Source organism: Amblyomma americanum, chromosome 7, assembly GCF_052857255.1.
Source record: "Amblyomma americanum isolate KBUSLIRL-KWMA chromosome 7, ASM5285725v1, whole genome shotgun sequence".
In the NCBI taxonomy this organism is placed as follows: Eukaryota; Metazoa; Arthropoda; class Arachnida; order Ixodida; family Ixodidae; genus Amblyomma; species Amblyomma americanum.
Genome location: NC_135503.1, coordinates 33513345 through 33538991, shown reverse-complemented (window position 1 = coordinate 33538991; position 25647 = coordinate 33513345). Strand labels below are relative to the sequence as shown.

Below are 25647 nucleotides of genomic sequence, written 5' to 3'. Positions count from 1 at the left end.
GTTGCGGTACTTCATCGCTAAAGTTCGCAGCGTGACAGAGACGGAAGAGAAAATCGCCCGTCACGTGAGGTTCCTTCCTTGTCTTTTATATATATTTTGCACTGCGAATTTGAAAGGCATTCAGAAATTTGTGTATAACAATCCTCTGGCAAAGGAACGTGGAAATGAACGTCGAAGTGTTACAGATGTGTCTTCCGAATAGGCACAAAATAGGTTTTGAACCACAGTACCTTCGACTTTGCAGAGCAAGCGATCATTAAACGAAAGCACGAGTCAGAGTACATAAGCTAGTCCCATGTTTAGGGTAATGTTTAGCGTGCTATAGCTTGTTTAGAGCCCAGTGCTTAGGGCTGTTTGACTAACACTGTTCACATGGATTAGCACCTTTCCCGTTTGGAGCTGTTGATCTATTCCTTTTCGCTCTACCATTTGCTATTCGTCCTGGTTAACTTAGTTGGTAAAGCGACTTCCACGGACAGACGGTGGTCCCGGGTTCGATCCCAGGACTACGGCGAATTTTTCAAGAATGAATTTTCCGTGAAAGCTGTATAGATTTCCCTTGCAGCCCTTCGGCTGTGCCTAAGTGGATTCATAATGAGTAATTACTCCAGATTGTATGCGAGTTGTAAATGCGAGTGGGAAACTTCATTACCGGCCAAGTTTACTGATTTCAGCATGGTTTGTCGCTGTACTTGGCTCTCGCAAAGCAGCTGTTGAGGAAGAGTCGACGTACCGCGCGCGCCATGACAGTTTCGCAATCGCAGAGGCCACAGCAACGCCCCCTTCATATGCTCTGCGGGACTGTGGATATATACATACTGAGCACGATCCCAACCTAAAAAACCAAGGCAAAAATATAGTATCTTTGCCTTTGTTCACGAAATGTTTTTTTTTTTTTTGTTGGTGGTGGTGGTTGAGCTCAACTGTATACAGCATTCTGCCATACGTTTTGTCACATGTAGTTCCTTTTCTGAACGGCAAAGTAAAACGCCTCCCGTTCGGCCTTCACGTTGTACTTTCTTCTACAAAGTCCGGGTTACTCTGTTAGGAGAACACAACGAGAACGACCTATCCGAATGTCGACCGACAAGATTGAGGAGCATCACTTGGTGAACATCAGAAATATACAGGAAAGCGGGAAGCTGGGTATTAATTTTTTTTTTCACGGTTACCGCCTTCCCCTAGCCTTGTACGTTCATCAGTTAAGTACTTCCCATTGTTAAGAGCCAGCGGAAGTGGCCTCCATAGACTCTGCGCGCTCGCATGCAGCACCGGTGGCGGCGCTGTTCTTACCTGGTTTTCGGAGCGCAGTATCTTGAGCTGGTCGTTGATGAGGGCGTACTTGGCGGCCTCTTCCTTGCGCAGGGCGCGCTCCTTCTTCAGCTCGGGGCTCCAGAAGGTCTTGATGCTGTGCATGCTGGAGCCAAGTTTCTGGGTGGTCGCGTCCAGCTCCCGCTTGACGTTGCCGTACTGGCTCTGGAGCTCGTTGAGCCGGCTCTGCAGCTCGGCCACGAAGCTCCCTCCGCCGCCTCTTTCGCGGCCGTAGTCCCGGTACGGGTCGCCGTCGATGGTGGTCTCGCGGTACATGTCCTCGCGGTAGCCGCCACGGCGCCCGAGGTCGGCGGCCCCCCGCTCCAGGGAGCGGTCCCTGATGGGCATGAAGTCCTGGTCGACGCCCGGGTACGAGGAGCGCATGGGCGGCGGCGCGGCCCGCGTGGCCGACCGGCTACGGTGCGACACGCGCAGGTCCGGCTCGTCGCCGTAGTAGTCGTGCGCCATGGTCAGTGGGCTGCTGTTGCTGGAGCGGCTGACGCCGTAGGGCCCCGTGGGCCGCATGCGGCGGCCCTGAGACGGTGACGACAGGTTTCGCGCTATGGGACTTCCCCTGGCAGACGGCGGCTGCGAGATGGACGCGTAGGACGTCTTAGGCGGCCCCAGCATCACGTCGCGCGAGCTCTGGGCCGCCCGGGGCGACCTCTGCGAGCCGCCGTACATGTCGCGGGAGGACATGCTGAGCACTGCGCGCCGCCCCCCTTCTCAGCTGCCCGGAAGGCCGCGCACCGTCCGCATCCGCCTCAGCTCGTCGCGGCTGGAGCTGCGGGCCCCGACGAGGCCGCCGCCGCCGCCGGCATCGCGCCACTCACGCACGCGGAGCTTCGATCCGGCCGATGGCCGCGCGGCTCCTCCGGGCTGGCACTCCGGTCGCCGCCGTGTATTCCACTGCGGCGGGGCTCCTCGGCGGCGGAGGCGAACGCTGCTCGCGCACTGCACCCACTGTGAACCGCCTCGCCGGTGATGGCCGCCCGCAGATGGGATGAGCGCCGGGATGAGCAAATGCGGCGTCCACCAGCGAGTCTTTGGCGCCGCAGCAAACGGCCGCCCTCCGAGGCTTCACAGAGCAGAGCCCGAGCGGACGACTCCTCTCTCGCCGGCGCGCTTCCCGCGGCCGCCCCGCGATGGAGCCACCCGCGCCGGCCGGAGGAGGGGCGCGCGGCGGCGGCCGTCACGTGGTCTGGCTGCTATACGCGCTAGATGGCTCTCTCGCTCTTTGCTGCTCCACGCTGGGCATCCTATTCTGCGCCTCCCTGATTACTCGCTGCTCCCTCGGCTAAAGGGGTGCCGCGCACCGATGTACCCGTGCGAACTCACTTAACTAAACGGACGAAAGTGGATGCAGTAGCCATCGCTAACACACTCCGAGCCCTCGAACTGATGTGCTGCCTCGAAATAGGCATTTGCAGCATAAAAAATGACCGACTGCAGCCGTAACAACTGAGGTGTATATTATTCGCTGGCAGCTTCACATAGCAATTAGATTAGGGTGAACAAACAGAAGAGAAAAAGCACAGAGGGTGCGATGTTTCTTATTCAGCGAACGACTTTTATGGCTAGGTGGTTTCTTCAGTTGAGTAAAGTGTGGAAGTGTACCACATAGTCGCTGTTTCTTTGGATTTAAATGGTTTCAATAATAGAGCAAACACATTTATGACGATAGTTTGCAATCTTCCGGCATCTGTCTAATTGTCACAATCAGACACCCATGGCATGTTCAGGCATTCATGCAAGCGGCCCCCAAAATTGTGTTACTATTTTATGCATCTGGCCAATTTCCGGCGTTATTTGCTCATTCGCCCGATTGTCTTCCTTAGCTTCGTTAATTTTACCGAATCCAATTAAAGCGAGCTCGACTTAAAACTCAACGACAAATCAAACTGAACTTTAATACGTTAGATCTCAGATGCATCGATTGCACGTGTCAGCATTGTTGCCTTTCATCAAGACAGTGACGGTAGACTACCTACTTTGATTTGTTTGCGTTGAAAAGAGTAAAAAAATGTAGAAAGAAAAGAAATCGCACAAGGAGCAACGGCTCTCTTGTCTTTATTTTTAATCCCAAATTTAAAGATTAGCGGTACCACTAAAGAGCCATGCACTTATTAAATGTGATATTTAATAGTAAGTTTCACCCGGTAATTGGCTCTAACGTTGTTGTCCTTACCTGAAGAAGCTCTAATTGGCCACTGTTCTGCACCGCTTCTTAATTGAAAAGCGCGCTTTTTAGGAAGTTACTGTATTCTCCGTGACTATTACGAGTTACCCCATATCATCCTCTATTGCTGTAATTGTTAACGTCATATCATTGCGAGCATATCATATCATTGTCGCGTTAAGATCGACTATTCTGGATGGGAGCAAATACGTGTTTTAAACTCAACTTCGTTTCACTTCGTCCCCATCAAAATCAATTACGTTTAACCAACGAGACAAGTACTTCACGAAAAGGTCGTTTATTAAATTCACAAATCTTGTGGTTTAGTCATAAAAAAAAATGTTACAAAAAATGTTCTTTATTTCTTGCTGGTGACAGTTCCCGCAACTGTCTCGCTACTGCAGCCTCGTCTTGGTGACCTCGCCTTGGTGAAGGCCGATGTTCTCTCGCGCAAGAGACCAGTAAACAAAAGCAACAGAAAAACTACTTTACAAGTGTTAGTACCATCGCGTCAGTAACATCATTAAAGATGGTTAGGCATTGTGTCGTGTCCCATGTGCGTAAGCAGGTGCCTTGAACGGGCGCTTGGACGTAGTCGTTATTTTGTGGACTTCTTGCCAGATGTCGCTCGACTTGTAAAAATTGCACTGGCACGTTCGGCGCAGCCAAATTTCTTCAGTAGCTTGCAACGAGGCATTCCTGTAAAAGAGAGAACACAAAGTCATATCCACCGCCATCATCATCAGCCTGACTATATACACTGCAGGGCAAAGGCCTCTCCCATGCCTCCCCAATCAATCCTGTCCAAGTCACATACGGTACATCCTAGCAGCCTAGTTTACCCCTAAAGAATCTTGCTGCGTCGGTGCAGCGCCCAGCAAATGTGTCTAGAATACAGCTGACTATATCTTGGGATGCTATCAAGGCGTTTCTTAAGTTTTCGTACGCGAAAATAAAGAAAAAAATGTTATTTGCGACGAGTGAAAAAAAATAGTTAATTGTGCACGGGCACAATCAAAACACTCTGCAAAACAAAGGAAAGCTCCCTTCACATTTTGGTAGTGTTCAATACTAAATGTCATAAACCGGGACTTTGAAATAAGTCAGAGGAATGTTGCTCCAGAAATGCTGCCCCGCAAATCGACGATAAGTGCGCTGCACCTCATGATTAATAGCTATGCAGAGAAGCGACCTTTGACGAACGTGATGGACAAACTGATCGACTGACTGACGGATTGATTGATTGATTGATTGATTGATTGATTGATTGATTGATTGATTGATTGATTGATTGATTGATTGATTTCAAGCAGCCTTCTTGGCAGAAAATGAACATTCACGCTTGTTGCGTGATGCGCGAAAATCGGCGATAGCATTGCGCGCTCCTAAGCGTATTTTTATATTCCGTTTATTTAGTTAACTAAGAGGAACTATGCATTTCTTTAATATTAAATTTAGGGCCAACAGCGCTTCGTAGAATTCTAGAGGTGGTTCAGAAACAAGCAATCTAGTTTTTTTTATTTGTGTGTGTGGTAGTGCACCTCGTACGAGGCCGTTCTTCCCAATATTTAAAGAAAATCGGCGAAATATATAGAAACAAAAACGTAACTGCACTCATGCGCTACCATGTATATCAGCGCTCCCAACCGCGTTTTGAACGAACGAGACTTGCGCTCTCACCATGCCCAAGTGAGTGGCCACCGCTCACTTCAACTTTTCAGTGATACAAAGAAATAACACGGAGGCTACCTTGAATTACGCAAATTCACTGGCTTTCCCATTTCTTTTTTTTTTGTCTGTGTGATGGTTCAATTGAAGTTCTGCCTGAATTATATTTCGGTGGCCTGCCTATTATTTATTGCAGATCAAGGCGCGCGCTTTACAGGTTCCGGTGGAATGTGCTGACCCACCTTCAAGATTACGCTGACAGCGGCGCCGGCTGCTCACGTCGAGACGATGAACAGGTACGCTTCGTTCGTTGAAAATGCGTTTGGTAGCGCTAGGATACGTTCGCGCAAGAGCTCATTCAAGTATTTTTTTTTTCAGATTTCAAGCAATGCCTTTAAATTTTAGAAATAGGGACCACGTATACGTGAAACATTTGTACAAAAAACTGAAATCGGCTGTTTCTTAACCCCCTCTACAACTCAACGAAACGTTACTGGGCCTAAAATTAATATTACAAAATGCGCATAATTAAGCTTCGTTAATTAACTAATTAAGTGGAATTAGAAAATGTTGTGTTGAGCGCCACATGACGGCGAACAATACGTTGTTGGTTTCACCCATCTGCAGTGCACCAGTATTTCACCAAGCCTTGGCTCAAGTTACGTGAAACACCCTCTATATTCGCACAATACGTCATTGTCAAAAGTACCTGCCGTTGGTCACACCCGCGACTACACTAGCGCCCCCGTGGTGGCCGCCGAGCACAACTCTCTCCTCCACGTAAACGCGTACAGAGGTTACGAATTTCTGAGGAAGGTCGTACCAGCAGCAGTCACTATAAAAGAAGCGTTCAAACAAGAATCTGGCTGCTCTTGCTAATCGTTAATTTATCCCATAAACAAAAGCGTATACCAATTTTCCGATATAATTTCAGCATTTGACACTCTTGACTATGATTTCAAGATGGGCGCAAAACAAGTGGGTCTTTCAACTCCTACAGCTTGCTGACTATGCAGTCCGCATTCACTGTCCATGGTGCAGGCCTTTTTTCCTATCCTCAACACCTACGCCTGTAAGGGTGTAGTGCTGGACGAACTGGTATAGTCGATCAAACAACACAGCGCTGTGTCGTGGGCTTCCTTTCTGCAGTCCTTGTTCTTTTTTTAGTGCTGTTTATTCTTCGAACTAGGCCATCCTAAAAGCGCTCGAGGGCACAGATATTTTCGACTACATAACCTACATTAGTTTGCAGAGCGACCCAACTTGATCCTTCCCTTCCAAACCCATGCCGTCTCTTACAGTCCTCTTCCGTTTCAGCGAGCAAATCCCACGCGAGTGTAGATAACTCTGTTCTCTAAACCCCCACTCCGACAGCACGCGAGCCGTTTGCACGCGGCATCTCGGCGGCGACAGAGACGAAACGGCAGCCGAGTGAGACTACAAAACGATTTTCCAATCGCTTCAACTTGTGCAAGATAAAAGTGGAAAGCGTATAACGAAAGAGAAGGAGAGAAAAAAAAAGCGGTCGAAGAACGACAAAGGGGCGGAAAAGTCAACCCCGGAGACTGCCGCTCTCCCCAAGCATTGCGTCGCCAGCAGCGCCCCAGATCTGCGGCTGTTTCATAAATTCAACTGGGAGCGAAAGTGTGTTGCGGTGTCTAGAAAATCGATCGCCGCGCGCCGCTGCAGCCGCGTGCTTGGGCAGGCTCGCCACGGACGGCCAACGTGACCGGCGAGCGCAGTCGCGTCTCTGAGCGCGCGCGGCCTTGCCGCCGGGGGACGCTGGCACGCGGGTGTCGATGACCTGCGACCGGGTCGCCTGGCCCAGAGTTCCTCCTCACCCCTCTACCCTCCCAGTGTGACGTCACTTACCACCTATCCATTCTGGAACTTTCTAATCACAGCCACGGTAACATCTATAGTCGGGTACAACTCAAGACTTACCGGTACATAGCTACGGTGCAGAAACGTGGAGGCTAACGAAAAGGTTTCAGCTTAAGTTAAGGACAACGCAGCGAGCCATGGAAAGAAAAATGATAGGTGCAAAGTTAAGACACCGGAAGCGGGCAGAGTGGGTGAGGGAACAAAGGCGAGTTAATGGCATCTTAGTCGAAATGAGGAGGAAGAACTGGGCTTGGGCAGGGCATGTAATGCGAAGGCAAGATAGCCGCTGGTCCTTCATGGTAACGGAGTGGATTCCAAGAGAAGGCAAGCGTTGCAGGGGGCGACAGAAGGTTAGGTGGGCGGATTAGATTAGAAAGCTTGCGGGCATTGGGTGGGCGCAGCTGGCAAAGGACAGGGTTAATTGGAGAGACGTGGGGGAGGCCTTCGCCCTGCAGTGGGTGTAGTTAGGCTGATGATGATGATGGTGGTGGTGGCGGTGGTGCAGATGATGGTGATGATGATGATGACAACTCAAGACCGAAGCGGCTTTTAGCCGTCGAAGGATCCCCTTCCAGCCAGTGGCGTCGGCCGATTCTCACCAGCCTGCTAGCCTGACAATGCAGGGAGCCGCGCGACAAAGCTGGGAGCTGACTATCCCCGACTACACCCCGACCACGGAGGGAGGGGACTCTCCCCTTTCATTTGCCGTTCCCTGCATTGTCAGGCTAACAGGCTCATGAGAATTGGCCGACGCCATTGGGTGAACGAGTCCTTTGGCGGGGTAAAGCCGCTTCGTTCTTGAGTTGCACCCGACTATAAAAGTGGGCAGATCCTGAGCAGGAAGATATTTAATAGTACGAGATATATGCGGCAATGCGAAATTTCCCCGCTCTCCGGTCACGCAGCCTCCGATCAAAAGGGGGGCAGTTCAGGCTGCAAATCCATAATGCGGGGTTATTCGTACTTTTCGCTCCTGCATCGGTACTGGAATTTTCGCATCCTGAAGTGCCCGTTCACACTGACACAACTGGCACACTTGTAGTTCTGATGTGTACCAGTACCAGTGTAATAGAGTACCTCGTACTATTCCGCCGTGAACGATGCCGTTTGAAATTAAGCCACACGTGTCACTGCTAGCGCGATGGGGATTTGAGTACTTGGCATTATTTACGTGAGCTATTGGGTTAAAACTAAGAGAGAATTAGTGTGGCTTGAAGTAAAAGAAATGTACACGGTACTTGCCCTAGATCTCTACATTATTCATCTCTGCATTCCGCATCGAAATTTCGTAGCGTCGCATGAATCGAACGCCTCTAAAAATTGAGTATATTTTTCTTTAGCAACACTTCAATATACACAGCGCATTGCAAGCAAGGAAATGCATCACGCCTCTCTAGAAGTGCTGGCTCGTAACCTCTCCGCGTGCGCGCGCGCACGCACGCGCACAGACACCTTTACTAATTCTTCACGAGCTTCGATCTCTCGCTTATCACCCACACCGGAAGAAGGTTGCCAGGTCTTCAACACTGTTAAGCTCTCGCCAAGCGCAGACCTGATAAATCGCTCCCATTTTCCTAATTACAGAATCAGTTTATGCAAATTCCCACCTTTGGTTCAAGACTAACATATCTGCTCAGTCGTTCTTCGCCTCACACGTCTGAGCAGAGAAATACGTACTTTACCTCACAACATTGCTGAATTGAGACAAGCCACCAAGAGCGATTCAAGGAATGTCAACCTGGGCTCGAAAACTTATCAACGTGTTCTTAGCTTTTACCATTGTTTTTTATCTGCTTTTTCTTTTTCCTATTTTATTTTTCAGTCTTCTTAAGTTTGCCAGTGACTGAAACTGAACGACGTTGCTTTTTACTGCAATAAAGCGGCTCAATTTTTTTGTTTGAATGTTTGGTTCTATGCACAATTTTCTCAAAACCGGAACTGCCACTGTTCAGGGTCACTAATATGAAAAAAAAAGGAATACTATGGCGTATTTCAATCGGTAATCCAGAGCACGCTTTCTTGCTCCGCGAACCGAAAAGTGGGCTTCAGTGAGCGATTTGGATCCAAATCCTGAGTTCTGATTGGCCGAGCCGGATTTTGTGCAGCTTCGAAAATGCAGAGATCTGTTCTGGCACGCCGATATAAATACGCCATTAGTTTCTGCGCCAAGTTATTCTCACTAGGTAGGGATAGACGCACCAGCTATCAATTGCAGTCTCTCAATAACTCCTAGCTCAGTTTACAGCAATAATTGACTGCCTTAGCGATGCCACAACTGTTACCGACATTTCTCCATCTCTCGTAACGGCGAAGAACACGAAAGTTTGGTCACCTTATAACAACCACCCAGGCTCATCCAAAGTCGTTAAAATTGGGGCCGGCAATTTTAATCATACTGCATCAATCTTCGCGCGTGGAATCGTCATTTAGTTGAAATCCTGAAGATCGCGATCTTTTTTTCTTTCTGCTTATATTTTCTTCGTGCACATCGACGTGTACGGGCGAAGAAAGTGAACCACCCGCGCAATGCGTCGCGCGAAACGGTGCTCCATACGCTGCCGTAACAATTGGCGCACTTTTGCCGTTGCGTCTGGAAAGCGAATTGTCGTGACGAAACGTTCTATTGTTCACGCGTGCACACACCACCCCGCCGCGACCCAGACGGCATTGTGCAAACGACGGCAATTTGGAACACTCGTTCTGGCTCACATTTTTTATAACGCTTTTCATTGAGACGCTTTCAAGTTTTTCGCAACCTTACTGAATTGCGTCGCTATCACAAAAGTTGCTTGAGATCAAAAATTACAATTCTGCGATGCGAAAATACTGCCAAGTGGCTGCTTACCGATCTTCCATTTCGGAAAGCACAACCAGTAATGTCTCTAATTTCAAAGTCCTTCAGGATTCAAGCTTTTTCAGTATTGCACAGCACCTCGTTTATTCGGGCGTTTTTTTAAATGCCCTAATGTATTGTTCGTGCCTGCGTTTGCCAGTTGTCTACTTTGCATGCAGCAAAAGAAGCTAAGATGTTTTTTTTTTATTGCGACAGTGTGCCTGCTGGCATAAAACAAAAAGAAACTAAGTTGCCTTTCATTATTGCTAATCGGCAGCAGTAACTGCGCAAACATGTTTGCGCAAGCAAAACCCGATACCCGAGTGTTGGGAGTTTTTGGCTTTAAGCGTGCTTTTATCCAGTTCACCCAAAACCACAGGCAAGGCCGCCGATGCCTAATGTACGACACGGAACATAGTTCAGCGAGGGTTTGCGAAAGGCGGTCAAAGTAACTTTGCTGTTTCGGCTAGACGCCTAATGGGAGCATCAATCATGCAGGAGCACATCGTTCAGTTGCGTCGCAGCATCACGTTTTACTTTTTTTGTCTTTCTGTGATTGGGTTTTTTTTTTCGGCGTTCTACGACCAGATTGTACACATTCACTGATTTTTATTTCGTATCGATCCATCGAAACTAAAAGCAGGCTACCAATGGCAGCGGTACTTACGTTTCTTGTGTGAATTATCTAGGCTTAAACGGATGTTTACCCGGATACGCGTTGAACATAGATGCGGCGTGCATGTGTAGACGTTTATTTTGAACACGTGTACGTACATGTTTTGTGTAACAGACGTGACGTACTCTCTTGACGGGCGTGCGTGATGGATGCGCGCGTGAGTGTGTGTGCTATGTGGGCTTTAAACAGGTATAAGTGGCGCGACAAACAGATCTCTCCTGCGAATTATATCCTGCATGCTTCAACGAAGCGAAAAGGCAGTCAGCTCAACTAATTTATGGAGTTTAATGTAATAAAGGGACTTTCGTTATGAGAGACGCCGTAGTAGAGAGCTCCTGATAATTTTAATTTTTAAACACATATACCTCGCGTACTACGTACAGAATTCACGGTACTGCTTACAATTTGTTTTCCCGCCTTTGATTGCGATCTCTAGAATAGGGCACAAAAGAGCGGCAGAAACTATGCTAAAACTTCTTTTTTTCTAAACAACTGCCTTATACTTTGAAAACGCAATAAAATATGTAACCAAATATTAAATTTTCCGGCAGTATTCTGCGCATGTTCTTCCTATTCTGCACGTGGTTTTTCTTTTTAGATATCTTCTTTTTCCGCATGCTCTCAAAATTCCAAACTGAAAAATGGCTTCCAGCTTTAAAAAAAACCAAGGTATTGGAATGACCCCGCAACGAACAGAAAGCGCGCGTTTTTTGAAAGCCACTTCACTTTCGTTCCCCAATTCTCACCTCTGCTGGCGGAACTGGCAGAGCTCGATTGCTCGTTTACTCCAACCACGACTCACTCCTATCAGGATCTCCGCGAAGCACTAGCCAGGGAGCGTTATAGGCTCTCCACAGCGGAGAATGTAACATTTGAGTCAAAGCACCATTCTGCGTCCCTGCGCCCCTAAATCAACCCCGCGACCACCGCCACTGAAATCACCTCAAAACAAGCACTTCGCACAGCCTCCTTGTCAATATTTCAATGAACCAATCAGTCACCTTCGTTACGTAATACTCCCGTTATATCAAATCTCCCATACGCGTTACAGGCCGCTCGTCTGAAGTCGTTTCAGTCATACAAACCGTGAAGGACATCGACTTCGTACCTCAACTGCCAGATCGCTTGGGCGCACATTCACTCGCACACTCGAATTTCACCCTTACGTCTTGCACCCCTTCCCGTCTCTTCCTTTAGTTAAAGCATTTTTGATCTCTTATACCCGTCACCTAACAGCTGTAAAGGTGGTGACCGTCACAAAGCAAATGAAGGCACTGCAACGAAGGTCCCGTCAACCGCGCCCCTTGCCTGGGAGCGTTCTGTGCGTACGCACCCTGACGACGTTCAGGGGGAAGATGAAGTTGTAGTCCTTCCACGTGATGGCGCGCGTGCGGCGGCTGTTCATGCGGGGCTTCCATAGTAGGCCCCTGTACTTGGCCTTGCGGGCGCACAGGCACGGGTAGAAGCTCATCTCGTCGCTCGCCCCGGGCACCTCTCCGGGCAGCGGCAGCGGGTCGTCGGGAGGAGGCTGCGCGTCGACCGGCGGGGGTGGCGGCGGCGCCTCCGTCGCCACCGTGCCGGGCGTCGGATCTGCCGTGCTCGGCAAGGACGGCTCGTCCTCGCGACTACCTTCGTCTCCGCCAGGCTTCACCGGAGGCGGGTCCCCTCCTGAAAGCGGGCGGTGCTGCTCAGTTTCCCTCGAAACTTCTGCCGATTTAGGCAAAAAGACGAGCCAAGCACTCCGAACAGAAAGGAGTAAAAAGGTAGTAAGTAATCCTCCAGCGCACTCCCTTTCAAAGAGAGTGCGCATAGAGGACAGCTTACTCCCCTTTTTACTCCAGTACCGGCGTATTCCAGTGTGGCTCTCTTACAACAGTATCTTCCCTTGACTGTCCACATGCGGTTTTAGTCGACTAGGGGTCCCTTTCGTTGACGTAAACTTAAAGAGACGCTAGAGGTGAGTTGCACTTGGTCTGTACAGATACATTACCGCATTTTAATGACAAAGAGGATACTTTAAATGAAAAAGTGGCTTTTACAAGCTTGAAAATACGAAAAAAATAATAACAGGTATAGCCACCACTTACATTTTCGTAAGCAAAATGCCATGAAATTACCGTTTCTTTTTTTTTATGGTGGATCCTTTCGGCTAAGTCACAAAGCCATTCACTCTCTAATGGTGACTGCGCAGTTTTTTTCCTAACTGACGTCCTGAGTTTCAGTCGAATTGTAGGCAAAAGTATTTCATTTCTGAACCAAAATTTGTGAAGAATAAACGGGACTTTTGATGCAGGAAAAACTACATCTCAGTCCACAAAGAACAAAAAAAATTTTTTACTAAGAACGAAAATTGATTGGAGTACTCCTGTGTGTCTTTGCAAGCTTAGGCCTTCCTTGAGACGAAGGTGGTTTTCTCGAAAATAACACGAGCAGAGGTGTAGTCTTTTTCTAAGTCACCGCAACAGGTAATTGGACACGCCAGCAATTATGTGGCGAATTAGGTTACGCTGAATCCAAAAACAGGCATTTCGAGGTTTTTTGAAACAGAAAAAGAAGATCGAAAGAAATAAATCCTAACCTTTGGCTAATATTCGGGAATTCCATTCGCTGTCATATGCCTGGCTATTCATGTACTTATTTTTAACGTACGGCTTTCAAAGATTCCCATGTGGGATGTACACGTAAGGCTCATTTTGTGAAATACGGCAGGCGAAAAGCGCTACGTTTAAAGAAAAAAAATACTGGGTAATTCTGCGTTTCTATTCGCTACACTTGCGAAACAAAACCATGCATGAAACGAGTTTCTTTCTTCAGCTAGTAAGGCAGCCTGTGAAACGCTCATCTTACATGAAGAAACTCATCATAGTCAAGTTAAAAAAACGCATCTATCATTTCTGACCCCGTTCAACTATACCTCATAGAATTTTACTTGTTTAAAAACGCGCCGTAAGATTTATCTACTCAGATTATTCGTTTTCTAGCATGTAACTTAAGACTAACACAGGCTTCCCTACCTTTCAGAAGTGTCATAAGAAACCAGGCTCTCACAGAATAGGCCATGCTTTTCGCTACATCCTTTTTGTCATTCATTCTAGCCATCTTTTTAAAGCACGTGTAAGTCCGCACAAGGCTCTGCTCAAGCACACGCCGCGACCAATGTTCGCCCTTATTTTGTAAAAACACCCACGAACTAACTACGACGCTGTTCTCACAAGCGTCGTCCTCCATGCATTCTCGGTTCATTTCAACATCACCACTGAGTCCTCTTTATCAGCAAGTTTTGCACTCGCGCACCCATCTTGTGAATACACTAAGGCATTATAGATAAGTGAAAACATAAATCAATAAAGTACAGGATCATTCCGCTCCTAAGGTAACATAAAAAATGTCTAATCACCTGTCTTAATTACAGTAAAAATGTCCAGGAAATACCTGATGACTTAGTTTTTATTGCCATTGTATTCTCGTATGTGAATCCACTGCTGTGTAAAGGTTCGTTCGAGAGCTTGTGGTCTAATGAAATTTGATTGATAGATTGATTCGATTGGTTGATTGATTGATTGATTGATTGATCCACTGACTGATTGATTAATTGATTGGTTGATTGACTGATTGATTGGTTGATTGATTGCTTTTACGTGCCAAGTGAAACTTCGGACCACGAGACACCTCGCTGTGGAGGGCTCCGGACTAAACACGATCACCTAGGGTTCAAACCTGAAGGCAAGCACGGGATGGCGCCTTGACTGGAAGTGTTGTGCGAACCTTCAGGGGGCGGGGCAGGTGCGGTGGAGGGAGGCACCGGAACTACGGACGCGGTCGAGGGTTCCTCCGGGGTCTCCTCTGTGGGCGCACTCGTCGGAGGAGCCGCCGTGCTCTCGGACGGCACCGCCACGCCGCCTTGCTCCGGACCCGATACGCCCGCCTGGATGGGGTTCTCGGCCTCCGGCATAGTCGGCGGCATCTGAGGCCGCATGTTGTTCTTCGACTGTGGGAGCGTACGATGCAGCAACAGTAAACTTTCTTGACATAATATAATTTTTACTTTCTTCTGATTATATTCAGTTCTTATCGTCCAGTTTGCTTACTGGTCAATACAAGAATTACCAGGGGCGTCGCTTTCCCTCAATAAGTGATAAGACGCGAAAAAAAAATCTTAATGAAATACAATTACAATAATACTGTAATATTACACATGTGATCGCGAAAGTCGCGTGTTGCCTCTACAGCTCACACTCGTCACAAAAAGTTTAAAAAGTATTGCCTGAAATTGAAAATCTATCATGAAGCAAATTGAACACTGTTTAGAATATGCCTCTGACAAGATTAGAGAAGGTTATTCCTTGTGTAGCTATTTGAACCAGTGATCAAAGGTTACGCATGATTTCGGAACCCTCTGCGTCTAACAAACTGTTCACTTTTTTTCTTTTTTTTTTTAGAACGTCCACGATATGCCTGGAAGACTGCGATGCGTTTATGAAGTGAAGAGCGTGTGCCTTTTTTATGCTTTATCGAAAGCGAAATTACTTTCCCTACCTTAATGCGTGGTCTTGGTTGCGTCTTTCTTTTTTTCTTAAAGAAACTGATAGGTGGCACAAAATACGTTACATTAAACCTGTGGACTAATGCAATGCAACACTACTCAAGCAAATAAATATTTGTACAGCTAGCTTACTGTGTATAAATCAATAAAATTAGCAGCTAAACTCACCGCTGCGACGAGTAATCAGCGCTAGCTGGTTCAAGAAATTATTAACGTAGTGATGACGATTGCGTTTATTTATGTCATTAGAAAGTTACACTGAGTGTTTTATGTCCTGAGAAATGTGTGGCCAAACGCTTGTGGATATTGACGTGCAGCGTGTTTATGGGCGGCGTATTTAGCGCGTTCCTGCTCTTCGCAACATGCCTAATGTTATTGGGATCTTTTCTTCTGCTCACGTGCAGCGTTCCGAGCATGACGCTGCCTCACGGGTGCATTCATGGGGCCTCTAGAGAAAACACCTGTGCGCGAGCGCAACCGCTCTTCCCGCGCCGCCATATGTGTCCTCCCCTCCTATTTGGCATTCCTTTCTGCTCCTCCTCTCCTCTTTCCCTCTCCCCGTCATGTGCTTATTGCCTGGACACAATGGACATGCGTACGGAACGGGCGCCGACGACTACGCGAAACTCGGGGAACGAAGCGAGATCAACGTTTAATAAGGTGCCCCTGAAATAATTGTTTCACCGTATGCATCAAAAATTATTAGGAAGACAGCTTTACAGGCACTAAACATGATGTTGAATTCATTGCACAATAATTGTCATGAGTAGCGCTCGATATTCTTGGAGCAGCAGAGGGACACCGCTAATCAACCGCATATAAATGCTGTTTTATCCTGTGAAGCTACTGCGAGCTGTAATTTGCGACTGGAATCGCAAATGCTCCCTGCCCGTGCAGCTGACGGGCGTTCATTTCGGCTTTTATATAATTTACAGCCAATTACATGATTATCGTCACTGTCATAAAATAAATCCTTGGGAGCGCTAAAATGAACGTGCAATATTTTTCTACTGAACACGCTGTTAGAAAGATATGCACAAACATAATTTGCAGCGCCTGTTATTAAGCGAAAATTGTTAAGCGAAGGCGCGTATTTCACGTTCAGAGAATCGTGGCAACCAAAGGCCCACGCTTTAGAGAGGCATCCGATATTTAAAGGCAAACAAGAAAAATAACAGTTCAAGCGCAAAACAAAATGAACTGTATTCCGCGAGTGTGTTTTAGCACACAAAATCTTGTGTGCCAAGGACATGAAGACAGAGGAGAAAGCATGCCGCATAATGTGACACAGTGCGCTGTGCGACAAGCCGATGTGCACGCTGTCTATTTATTACTCACGCATTTCCAATACTGCAGCGAAACCAGACCGTTAGTGCACCGTGCAACAAAGTAGCGCACGTAGTGGGCATGTAGTGCAGCGGGCGTAGTCAGAGTAATGGCGACGATGGTGATGGTGATGGTGATTATTATTATTATTATTATTATTATTATTATTATTATTATTATTATTATTATTATTATTATTATTATTATTATTATTATTATTATTATTATTATTATTATTATTATTATTATTGAGGAATGAATGGAAAAGTTAGTTTTATGATTAGGGCAATCTGTTTCGGCTTGTTAGACTTTGCGCCTGTATGCTCTTTTAAGTTTTGTTTTGAATGGACTTACTAATTTTTAGTGTGCTCTTCATGTTTATTGTTGTTTTGTTTTCTTTGTTCTGTGTATGCATGATTCATGCTTTTCAGTCACTATTTATTTTTTTTGGCATGGTCCTAGAAACCATCTAAAGGCTTAGACCAGCTTGTCTCGCCTGAATTGATATTGACGGTGACAAAATAATATTATTATTATTTTTTTTTCTGTGGACTCTCTCAATTGAAGAGTTTGGTACGCATGTTGTAATGCATATGTATGCTCTTATTTTCCTTTCGCTTGTCACAGTCTGTAGAGATCATGCTTTTGTTTCGATGCCTGGAGACTTGATCTATGCTTATCACTCTTATTTTCTTTTCTTTGTTGGTTTTAAATATGTACATATATACTGTAACCACATCGCTTAGCTGACGATGCCGGGCCACGTCACACAAGCCGCCATTGGCTTAGATGGGCCCGTTTTTTTTGTACTGATTTTTGGGTGCTTAATAAAGATTATTATTATTATTATTATTATTATTATTATTATTATTATTATTATTATTATTATTATTATTATTATTATTATTATTATTATTATTATTATTATTATTATTATTAAAACATGTCACTGAGCAGAGATTTTTCTTGTTTTTTGCTGTGTTCGAATGACGGACTCTCAACAGGCTACCGCCCCGCGGAGATTTCTTACGTTTTTAAGAAAATCAACGCTAACACAAAGGGCTCAGGGAACACAGAAAGTACTCACCCTTTCTGACGCCATGCACGCACGCAGCTGAAACGAGAGAAATAGATCGATCGTTGTAAACAATAAATGAGCATATAGATGAGAAAAGTGGGCAAATATCGTACAGGGTATTCTTGTCTACACGCTTCAGCATAAAACGTTTCGCGAACACAGCGCTAGAGCCATTGTTACATGCTAAGTACATTTGCCAAAGCGAGAGCGTGACAGCGCCATTCCCTTACCCTTGGTTTGGTTCCACCACAGCGCTAATAAAGCCTAAATCAGCATGCATATCATTATCACCTCTGTATCTTGCAAAGAACCTCGAGATTGCAGCTGGATGGCCCGAAAGCTCCTCGCATCAGTGAATTCAGATGATTTCTGACAACAGAACTCATTTTTCAAAACTTGCGTTCTCAGGTTCCGCGATAAGGCAGCGCCCCATGTATCTGCTAACAAAATTTATTTTGTCTTCCTATTAAATATTTAAGAAAATACGCATTTCTTCTTGCATCTCGCGAGCGCCTTTTTGTAGACTGCCTGTGTTCCTTAATTTGTTCATTAAATATATACAATATTATTTTCTAATGCTTCCCGCGAGCCACTTTTTGAGGTCTTGTTACATGCCGTGACTGAGAATTCCCTTAGTTAGAACCGAAAGCCCCCATTTCAGGCCCTTTTTCACTGCTGCAATTTCAGAACTCCTTCAACTTGGGAAAAAGTTAGGCAGTTTCGGTTCTTACATATCTCTGAGACTCCTCAAAAAATTTTTTTTCATTACATTTTACCCCCTGAAATTTTCTGAAGAAAACAAAATTCTGCAAATGGAACATCCCTAACTTTCTTTAGACTGCCTTTGTTCGTAATGTCTTCCTACTCCGCCGGTCGACATCGATCGTCTTGCGCAACCACGGTCGGCAAGGCGGTTCATCAGTAATGTTCACCTCACGCTGTACATTGCCAGTAAATATAAGTGCTGGTCAAATCTCGCCAGTTCTAGCTGCTACGTGGGGCTCCAGCAGCCGACGCTAAAAGCTCTCCTGATGTCCAGACGCCTCAGAATGACTCGAGCTCCTCCTTACGCTCATTGCTGCCATTGTAGAAACAATGAAATAGCGTTTGGTTCTTTTAACCTTGCTTTTAGGCCAGTCCGGCTTCGACCTACCCTCTAAAAACGAATACGCCTAAATGGGAGTCAAAAAAGAGTAAGCTGTCATCTAGCGTTCTCTGTTTAATAAAAAGAAGTGCGCTAGAGGCCAGCTTACTCCCTTTTCACCCCTTTCCGTTTAGGGTGTACTCTCATGATTCGCATACGCTCAGTCATGCTTTCCTAGAGAACGAATTTGCAAATGCTTCTCGAGGTACCGCTTAGAAACAAAGGCGTTAAGTCATGGCAGCATGTCGCTTCTTTCAGCTGTGCCCATCGAACAGATAGGCTAGCCACTCGGTCAAACGGCCCTATACTGCGCGGCACTGATAAGAGCAGCTGAGTGCAGTTGAAACCTATGCGCTTTCGCCCACCTTAGTGCATGGTAGCTTGTTCTCGCACAACGAAGTGAGGAACGTGGCAGCGTCCATGGTGCCGCCCACGTTGTATTGGCAACCCAGCACGACCGTCTTGTCCGCCGGGTCCTATAACAATCAGTAACGCATTACCAGGATTAGCAACGCATTTATTCTTGTTTACTTTTCCGTGTCCCTTCAGTGTCATTTATTGACCCCATCAACCTCTCAAAAACAAGACACAAAAGGCGAGTACAAAGATTATTAGGCACCATGTGAGAGAAAAATAATTATGCTTACATGTGATAGGAAGAGAAATACGCCAGAAAGGAACATTTTCGGAGTTCTTAGAAGGAGTTTTAAAAATTTAAATAAAGAAGAAGACAGGTTGATAATAACGTTACAATATACGCTGGGGCATTCAAAAGGTCACCGCGTATGACGCGAGTCAATGATTTGTAACGTAGCTGCGGGGCTATATCCTGCATGCGTCAGTTGAGCCGTCATGCAGTTTGGTGATTCAACAGCTTAGTTTCGGTTTCGCTCTATCTAGCTTAACCTAGATGGCACAATATGTGACCTCGAGTTCAAATCGTCCGAATTTCTCGCGATAACTCCTGCGTTTGTATCGGGGCACAACAAGCTGTAACGAGGTGACGGATGACGCATGACATTTTTCGGAAAAGTCCTCGCGTAATAATGATAAGATAAGCTGAACTCGTTAGCGTAATGGTGAAGTAATCAGGTATGAGCAAGCAGACCCAAGTTTCGTTTCAACCGCCAAATGGAATCATCCAGACTCATTTCCGTCATAAGGCTAGCAATCTTCAGCAAATGAAAATATTAATTCTAAACAATCATAACTTACCCTGCTATACATTAGAAAAAATACGGTGAGAGCTTTTCATTCTTGATCCTAATGCGAAGTGTTAAGTAAGTGCCTTATATTTACAGCCTACCACTTCATACAACTCCCCCTGGCGTTCGCGTCCACTGAGGCTAGCACAACTGCGATATTTCTGTTCACAGAAATGAGTTGTTACGGTCACGTTTGAGCAAAACGTTTATGCAAGCAGTAACACAAAGGCGTAATAAATACGCGCTTTAAACGCACGGCACTCAAGCGAGGATTGTTGAACGCGAAGCAATCACAAGGAAGTAAAATTTATCTATGAATACAAAAGGCCGGCAAGCGCCTAAATTAGCACCGCCACAGACGCTCACCTACGACGCAAGAGCTTGATGACGTAATGTTTAGTAGTTCCTCGACAGTTTTGGCGGAAACTAAATATCCCTGCTTGAAATTTAGGGCTTGTCGCCCACAATCAAACGCAGTGCTATTTCGGAACCGACTATGTCTCTCGCAGTTATGAAACAATTCCGATTAGCGTAGAGCTGCTAGGCAATGACCACTTTCATCTGCGCTGCCATGCTTCGTTGTGCCAGTCGTTGCAGGTATTCCCACATGATGAAAGCGTCGTCAAAGGTCGCCATCGAACGACATTTCAAACTGGTGCGTCAGATCACGAAAAACTAACTGGCCAAAGAGGCTCTCACTCGGCCTGTTTCACTGTTCTGAATCATGACACGCGCGTTTTGAATTTAAGCATATGCAGTTAACTTCAAATCTATCTTTTATATCATTTGATACCAATCAATTTTACTGCATTTCAAGCGTCTCTGTTAAAATTTCTCCTTTAACATTTTATTGATTGCTACTTTTTGCTTAAAGTCTGGACAAATTCTGTTATAGAAGTCCATCTGACGGTTTCGCACTTTGGTACCTCCTTCGGTGTTGTTATGAAAATAAACTGAAACTCGATTCGAACTCCAGCACTCACATTCCAATAAGCAGTGTAGCAAGCATGCTTCTAGTAATTATCTTTTAGGCTTCTTGTACGCCGCACTTGAAGATAGCGTTCAGTGAGAAAAAGTTGTGTCTGGTGCCTCAGGCTGCCTTCATCGGGACTGCGGGGATGCGGGCGACGCTGGGTTAGGAACCGGAGACCTCAGTTTTTTCCGCGGATAGCTCCTATTTATAGGCATCGCATCATACAAGTGGTCTCATTTGCATGGCAGTAGGTGGGAGGTATCGATGGTACGTACAATGTTATTCAGCAGGCACTGAAACCGCTTGACTTGGACTTCGGTGCTTACAGATGTGTCTGCAAAAAAAAAAGAATATAAATGAATAAATTAACACCAGAACTGACCAGGACTTTTCAGCACACCCTTGTAAGCACAACTGGCTGATTGCACAGGGCAACAGTCAGTAATATCTCGCACCAACAAGATCAAGTTTTGCTAGGAGTTTCGCCTAGTTGAGTTCCCTGAGATTGAGCAGCCTTGAATAAGCATAGTATTCGAATAATCAGGCCTTAGATAGTTTACTCATGTGAGAGGAGACGTTGGCATGAGGTAAATTTATATATTCAAGTCTAGCTTTATTTCCACGATACAGAGAAAAAAATCTTCCAACCAGGCTAAGCAAGTGGTGCTTTCAGATGTTTATTTTTTTTACTTTTATTTTCTTGCATTTTTCGTTCAACAGTTCAGGGTCATATGATATTGATTAGTTTGTTTGCATATTGCAAAGCTGAGGGAGTTTACCACTAAGCACCTGTAATACAGCCACAAGCACGCTTCCATGCATGTGAGCTACCTCTATCCCAGTCCGCTGTACTCCTGAAATATAATCCACATTCACCATGACAAAGCCTCGCATGACGAATCAAACGACAGAAATGTTGCGTCAAATTAAACTCATTAGCGTCCTTCTGCAGGGAAACGACAGTCTAGGAGAAATCACTTATGCGTTCAGTTAAGAATTGAGTTCAATTAATACATTCAATTAAGAGGAAGCTACCAGTACACTGAGAAGGCAAACTTTCCGAGAGTTTCTAAAAGGATGAAAAACATACATGCTGACATCTTTTAACCTTTACAGATTTTTTATTCTAGAAACCGTGAGAGACACGCCAGTGCTGTCTTTGCGAGTGGATTGTACAGAAAGGAGGACATTGTGTGCGTGATAGAGTTCAACTAACTGACGATTCATTAACTATAACTTAACCAATCGACTTTCTAGTTTTTATTTTTAAGGTGCAAGATTATACTGAGAAATTGAAAGTCGTTAACGGATAAAGCGTGTCCAGTTTTAAGTTTTCAGAATCGGCATTGTGCTTAGGAGTGTCGGGCGTCATAATAATAATTAATAATAATAATTGGTTTTTGTGCGGGAAAAAAATGGCGCAGTATCTGTCTCATATATTGGCGGACACCTGAACCGCGCCGTAAGGGAAGTGATAAAGGAGGGAGTGAAATGTCGGGCGTCAAAAATACGTTTTTAAAAACTCGTCGAGTTGGCTTCCTCGCGTTGCACATTTATAAAATGTCGCGGGTGCGCGCAGTATCGTCGTCGAAATCAGTAATTTCTTCTTCATAAAAAGACGTAAACAGCGTCTGTGCTGCCTGAACTATAAATTCGAACAATGGCAATTTATTAGTGTGCAGTGCGGGAAAGCCAACTTAACGACCTTTCAAAAGCGCATTTCTCACGTTCGATATTTCTAAACGCAATGCGGATTCCGAAAAGATAAAAAATAGGCTCGCCTTCAATGTTTAAGGCCTTCAATTACGGTAATTAGGGTAATTTTTGTTAATTATTTGTCTTTTAGTTTCTCTATCACATACATAATGTCCGGCTTGCAGTACAATCCCCATGCACAGACCGCAGCGACGTCCCTTTCATTGCTTTTAAAATCAAAATCTACAAAGGTTACAAACATCGCTTGAGAAAAATGCGTCTAGTATCTAGCAGGTTAATTCTACTGCGAACGGTTCGGGGCTAACACAGCGCCAAGCGCCATCGAGCGGAGGCAACAGGAAACGCGGAACGGTGTCGTGGGCGGGCAGCGGTGAGCACCGTCGCACCTACAGCCGCTTTCCACGAAGAGACAAGAGGTGGAAAGCGGACATAGTTTTCGAACGTCCAATAAAAACATTCCCACTGTGTCAAGCTTGGCGACATTCAGCATGGGCGCAAATTATTTCTCACATCCAAAGTTGGCGCTGTTTTTTGTGAGCATGTGCACTATTAACGAGAGAAATTTGACCGTATTCAGCAACCACAAGCTTCCCCTGGAGAGATGGTAATAAAGAAGCAGTTTTCGCCATTCTTTCTACAACTGCTACAACTCTTTAAATGACGGAGATCAAACTTGGTTGGTTAAATGATTAATCATAGCGACATGCCTACTTCCCTTCCTAATTACCACCATTTGGACACCTTAATGAAGCAGCCATATGGAAAGCTGAATTCGGCTTCAGAAAACAGACGCAAGAAAACTGGCAACATTCTCCATCATACTCGCATAGAAAGTAATGACTTGTGAATCTCATGAGGTTGCAACACTTTTGGACGGAGTAGCATTTCGACCCTATAACGGTGCTCATAAATACAGTAACGTGGTCTAAGTTTGTCACTTCATTAGAAGTACTCTTGGCGACTAATTAAAGTTTTGCATCAACGAACAGGGACGTTCTTAAATAAGTTTGACAGCACTTTGCAAGCCGAATATTTTCTGAAGCACATTCTTTGCTTGAAGCCTTGAAGATATGTTCCTCTCGAATCTCTCGGCAATTTCTTATACTATCGAGTCATTTCAGAGCTGTTCCTAGCAATTACTTTGAATATCGTTGAACTTAAGGACGCTGATGCGACCGTTGTAAAGTAAAGTAAAAAGGTGCGAGAGCTTGCTATGAATAGCTTTTGTAAGGCAGTTCTGTATGACAAGGTCCCAAGGACGAAGTTTTGATCCCTACCACCGGCTCTGCAATTCAGATGGTGCTTCATGTACACCCAGCTCTCGACAAGCACGTCCTCCCAGATTGTCAGTATGGCAAATTCCGAACACGTATTCCTTCCAATAGTACGGGAACGGTAACGAGTCTCATTCCAGATAGAAGTCACCTCACCTAGCTACTGCACGCATAGACTTCAACGGTCACTGAAGTGCGAATCACCGTTTCGTTATTACAGTAATGTACGGCAAGCAAAATGTGGCGCACCTCTAGGACAGCCTAACGGAAGTCACATGATAGATCTTTCGCCGACTGCGTTAAGCAGGAGCCTCAAGCAGGAACTTCAACGACAGCCCCTACAACAGCATCAAGAGGAGCCTCAACAAGAGCAGTAGGAGCTTCAACAAGAGCATCAACGAGAACCCCAACAGGAGCCTACACACGAGCCTCAACAGGAGCCTCACGCAGGACATCACATCTAACTTAATCTTCGTGCACTCCCAACAGACAAACGCCATTCAGTGCGCCCATAGTAGAAGAAACGTTTCCCAGCAGCATGGCGGCGAGCGCTCACCGCAGGCCAGCGTGTAGAGGAGCGAGAGGTTGATCTGCCTCAGTGCAATGTCCATGGCGTCACTCCTCCTGTGCGCGAAGCGGGCGAGTCCGTCGGCCCTGCCGGCGCCTCCAGCGGTGGCAGCCAGCGCGAGCCACACAAACCAGGAGCCACTGCGCCACCGACCGTCCATGCTGCTGCTACCCGGCCAGCTGTCGGCGTCGATGTGCCACCGGGGGCGACGATCTTTGTGGAGTCGGTGACGCGCCCCCCACCCGCGTGCTGTATGCTTCGCTGATTGCCCTCCCTCCCCCGACTTCCCCCTTGCCACTGGGCCCCTCCCTCATCACGTTTTGTTGGGGGGGAGCCCCTTTTCTTTTTGTCTTTCCGTTCGGTTTTTGTTTCTACCGGTTTTTACCAGGCGCGCGGAGGCTTAACGGTCGATCGAAGCCTGCACTCACCTCGCCTCCCCTGCAGGCACAGCGAGCCCCAACAATGTGGGTCGTTCGCGGTCCCAGACTCCGCCCTCCTCATCGGCGTTATTTCCCTGCGTAACTATGCTCCGGACGTGTCATGCATGTGCGGCCACGGGTCCCGTGCACAACAGCACCGGCACCGCACGCCCTCCAAGGTCTACCCTCGGGTTCAAGTTGCGCGAAGCTCCTGTAGACAAGTGGCAACTGGTTCAAAAAGAGTTGGGACGCTCTAGCGTATCCTGCTTCTTCCACGAGCGCATACCCTACAGTACGTCTGCAGTACGCCTCCCGAGCATAGCTCTTTTAAGTTCAGCTTATGTACTCTACCCTACACCGCGGCGGAACTTATCCCGTCCTGCCCGCTCCAGAGTGTTGTCTCCACAGACTCAAGAACTCGCCATATGAAAGTGCTTCACAAGTTCATAAGAGCAGCATATATCGTCCATTATAAATGTTTTGTCTCTGTGCTGTGACTAGTGTAGCTTGAACGTTGATTGACTGACATGTCAAAGTTGCGGAAAATTACCGAATAGCTAAACGAACCCTTAGACTGTGGCTCTGGATGGGGTGAAACAGAAAAAGTAAGACATAGCCAAAAAAAATAAGAAGCGCATACACCAACAACTTCTGTCCTGTAGGGGTCACCTTGCAGGCGAGAAAAGTTTACGAATGCAAAAATCGAGCTCAAAACTTCTTCTTTTGTAGAGGTGACTTTGAGCTGGGAAACAGAGACAAAACGAGCAGCACGTACAATAAAAAGAAGAAAACTGTCAGAATTGAATGACACGCACATACTCGTGCTCTTGCAGTGACTGAACCATAAACG

The 25647-nt window shown here is 46.2% G+C and overlaps 2 protein-coding genes across 3 annotated transcripts in view; both read right to left on the bottom strand.

The window, feature by feature from the left end:
* Positions 1-2411, bottom strand: part of LOC144098829 (uncharacterized) — a 109910-nt gene extending 107499 nt beyond the window's left edge. The window contains exon 1 of the mRNA XM_077631724.1: positions 1294-2411. Coding sequence (XP_077487850.1) covers positions 1294-2010 — 717 coding nt within the window. The 5' untranslated portion in view covers positions 2011-2411. The remainder of the gene's footprint in view (positions 1-1293) is intronic.
* A 1381-nt stretch (positions 2412-3792) lies between these two features.
* The window catches only part of LOC144098828 (uncharacterized), a 33418-nt gene continuing 11563 nt past the window's right edge, over positions 3793-25647 (bottom strand). Inside the window, exons 1-7 of one of the 2 annotated variants that reach the window (XM_077631722.1) lie at positions 24367-24538; positions 21096-21154; positions 19008-19118; positions 17508-17534; positions 14317-14539; positions 11885-12219; positions 3793-4189 (exon numbers count right to left, since the gene is read on the bottom strand). In XM_077631722.1, coding sequence (XP_077487848.1) covers positions 4166-4189; positions 11885-12219; positions 14317-14539; positions 17508-17534; positions 19008-19118; positions 21096-21154; positions 24367-24538 — 951 coding nt within the window. In that variant the 3' untranslated portion in view covers positions 3793-4165. Of the gene's footprint in view, positions 4190-11884; positions 12220-14268; positions 14540-17507; positions 17535-19007; positions 19119-21095; positions 21155-24366; positions 24539-25647 lie in introns of those variants that run through there. The other variant, XM_077631723.1, reaches the window with a different exon arrangement.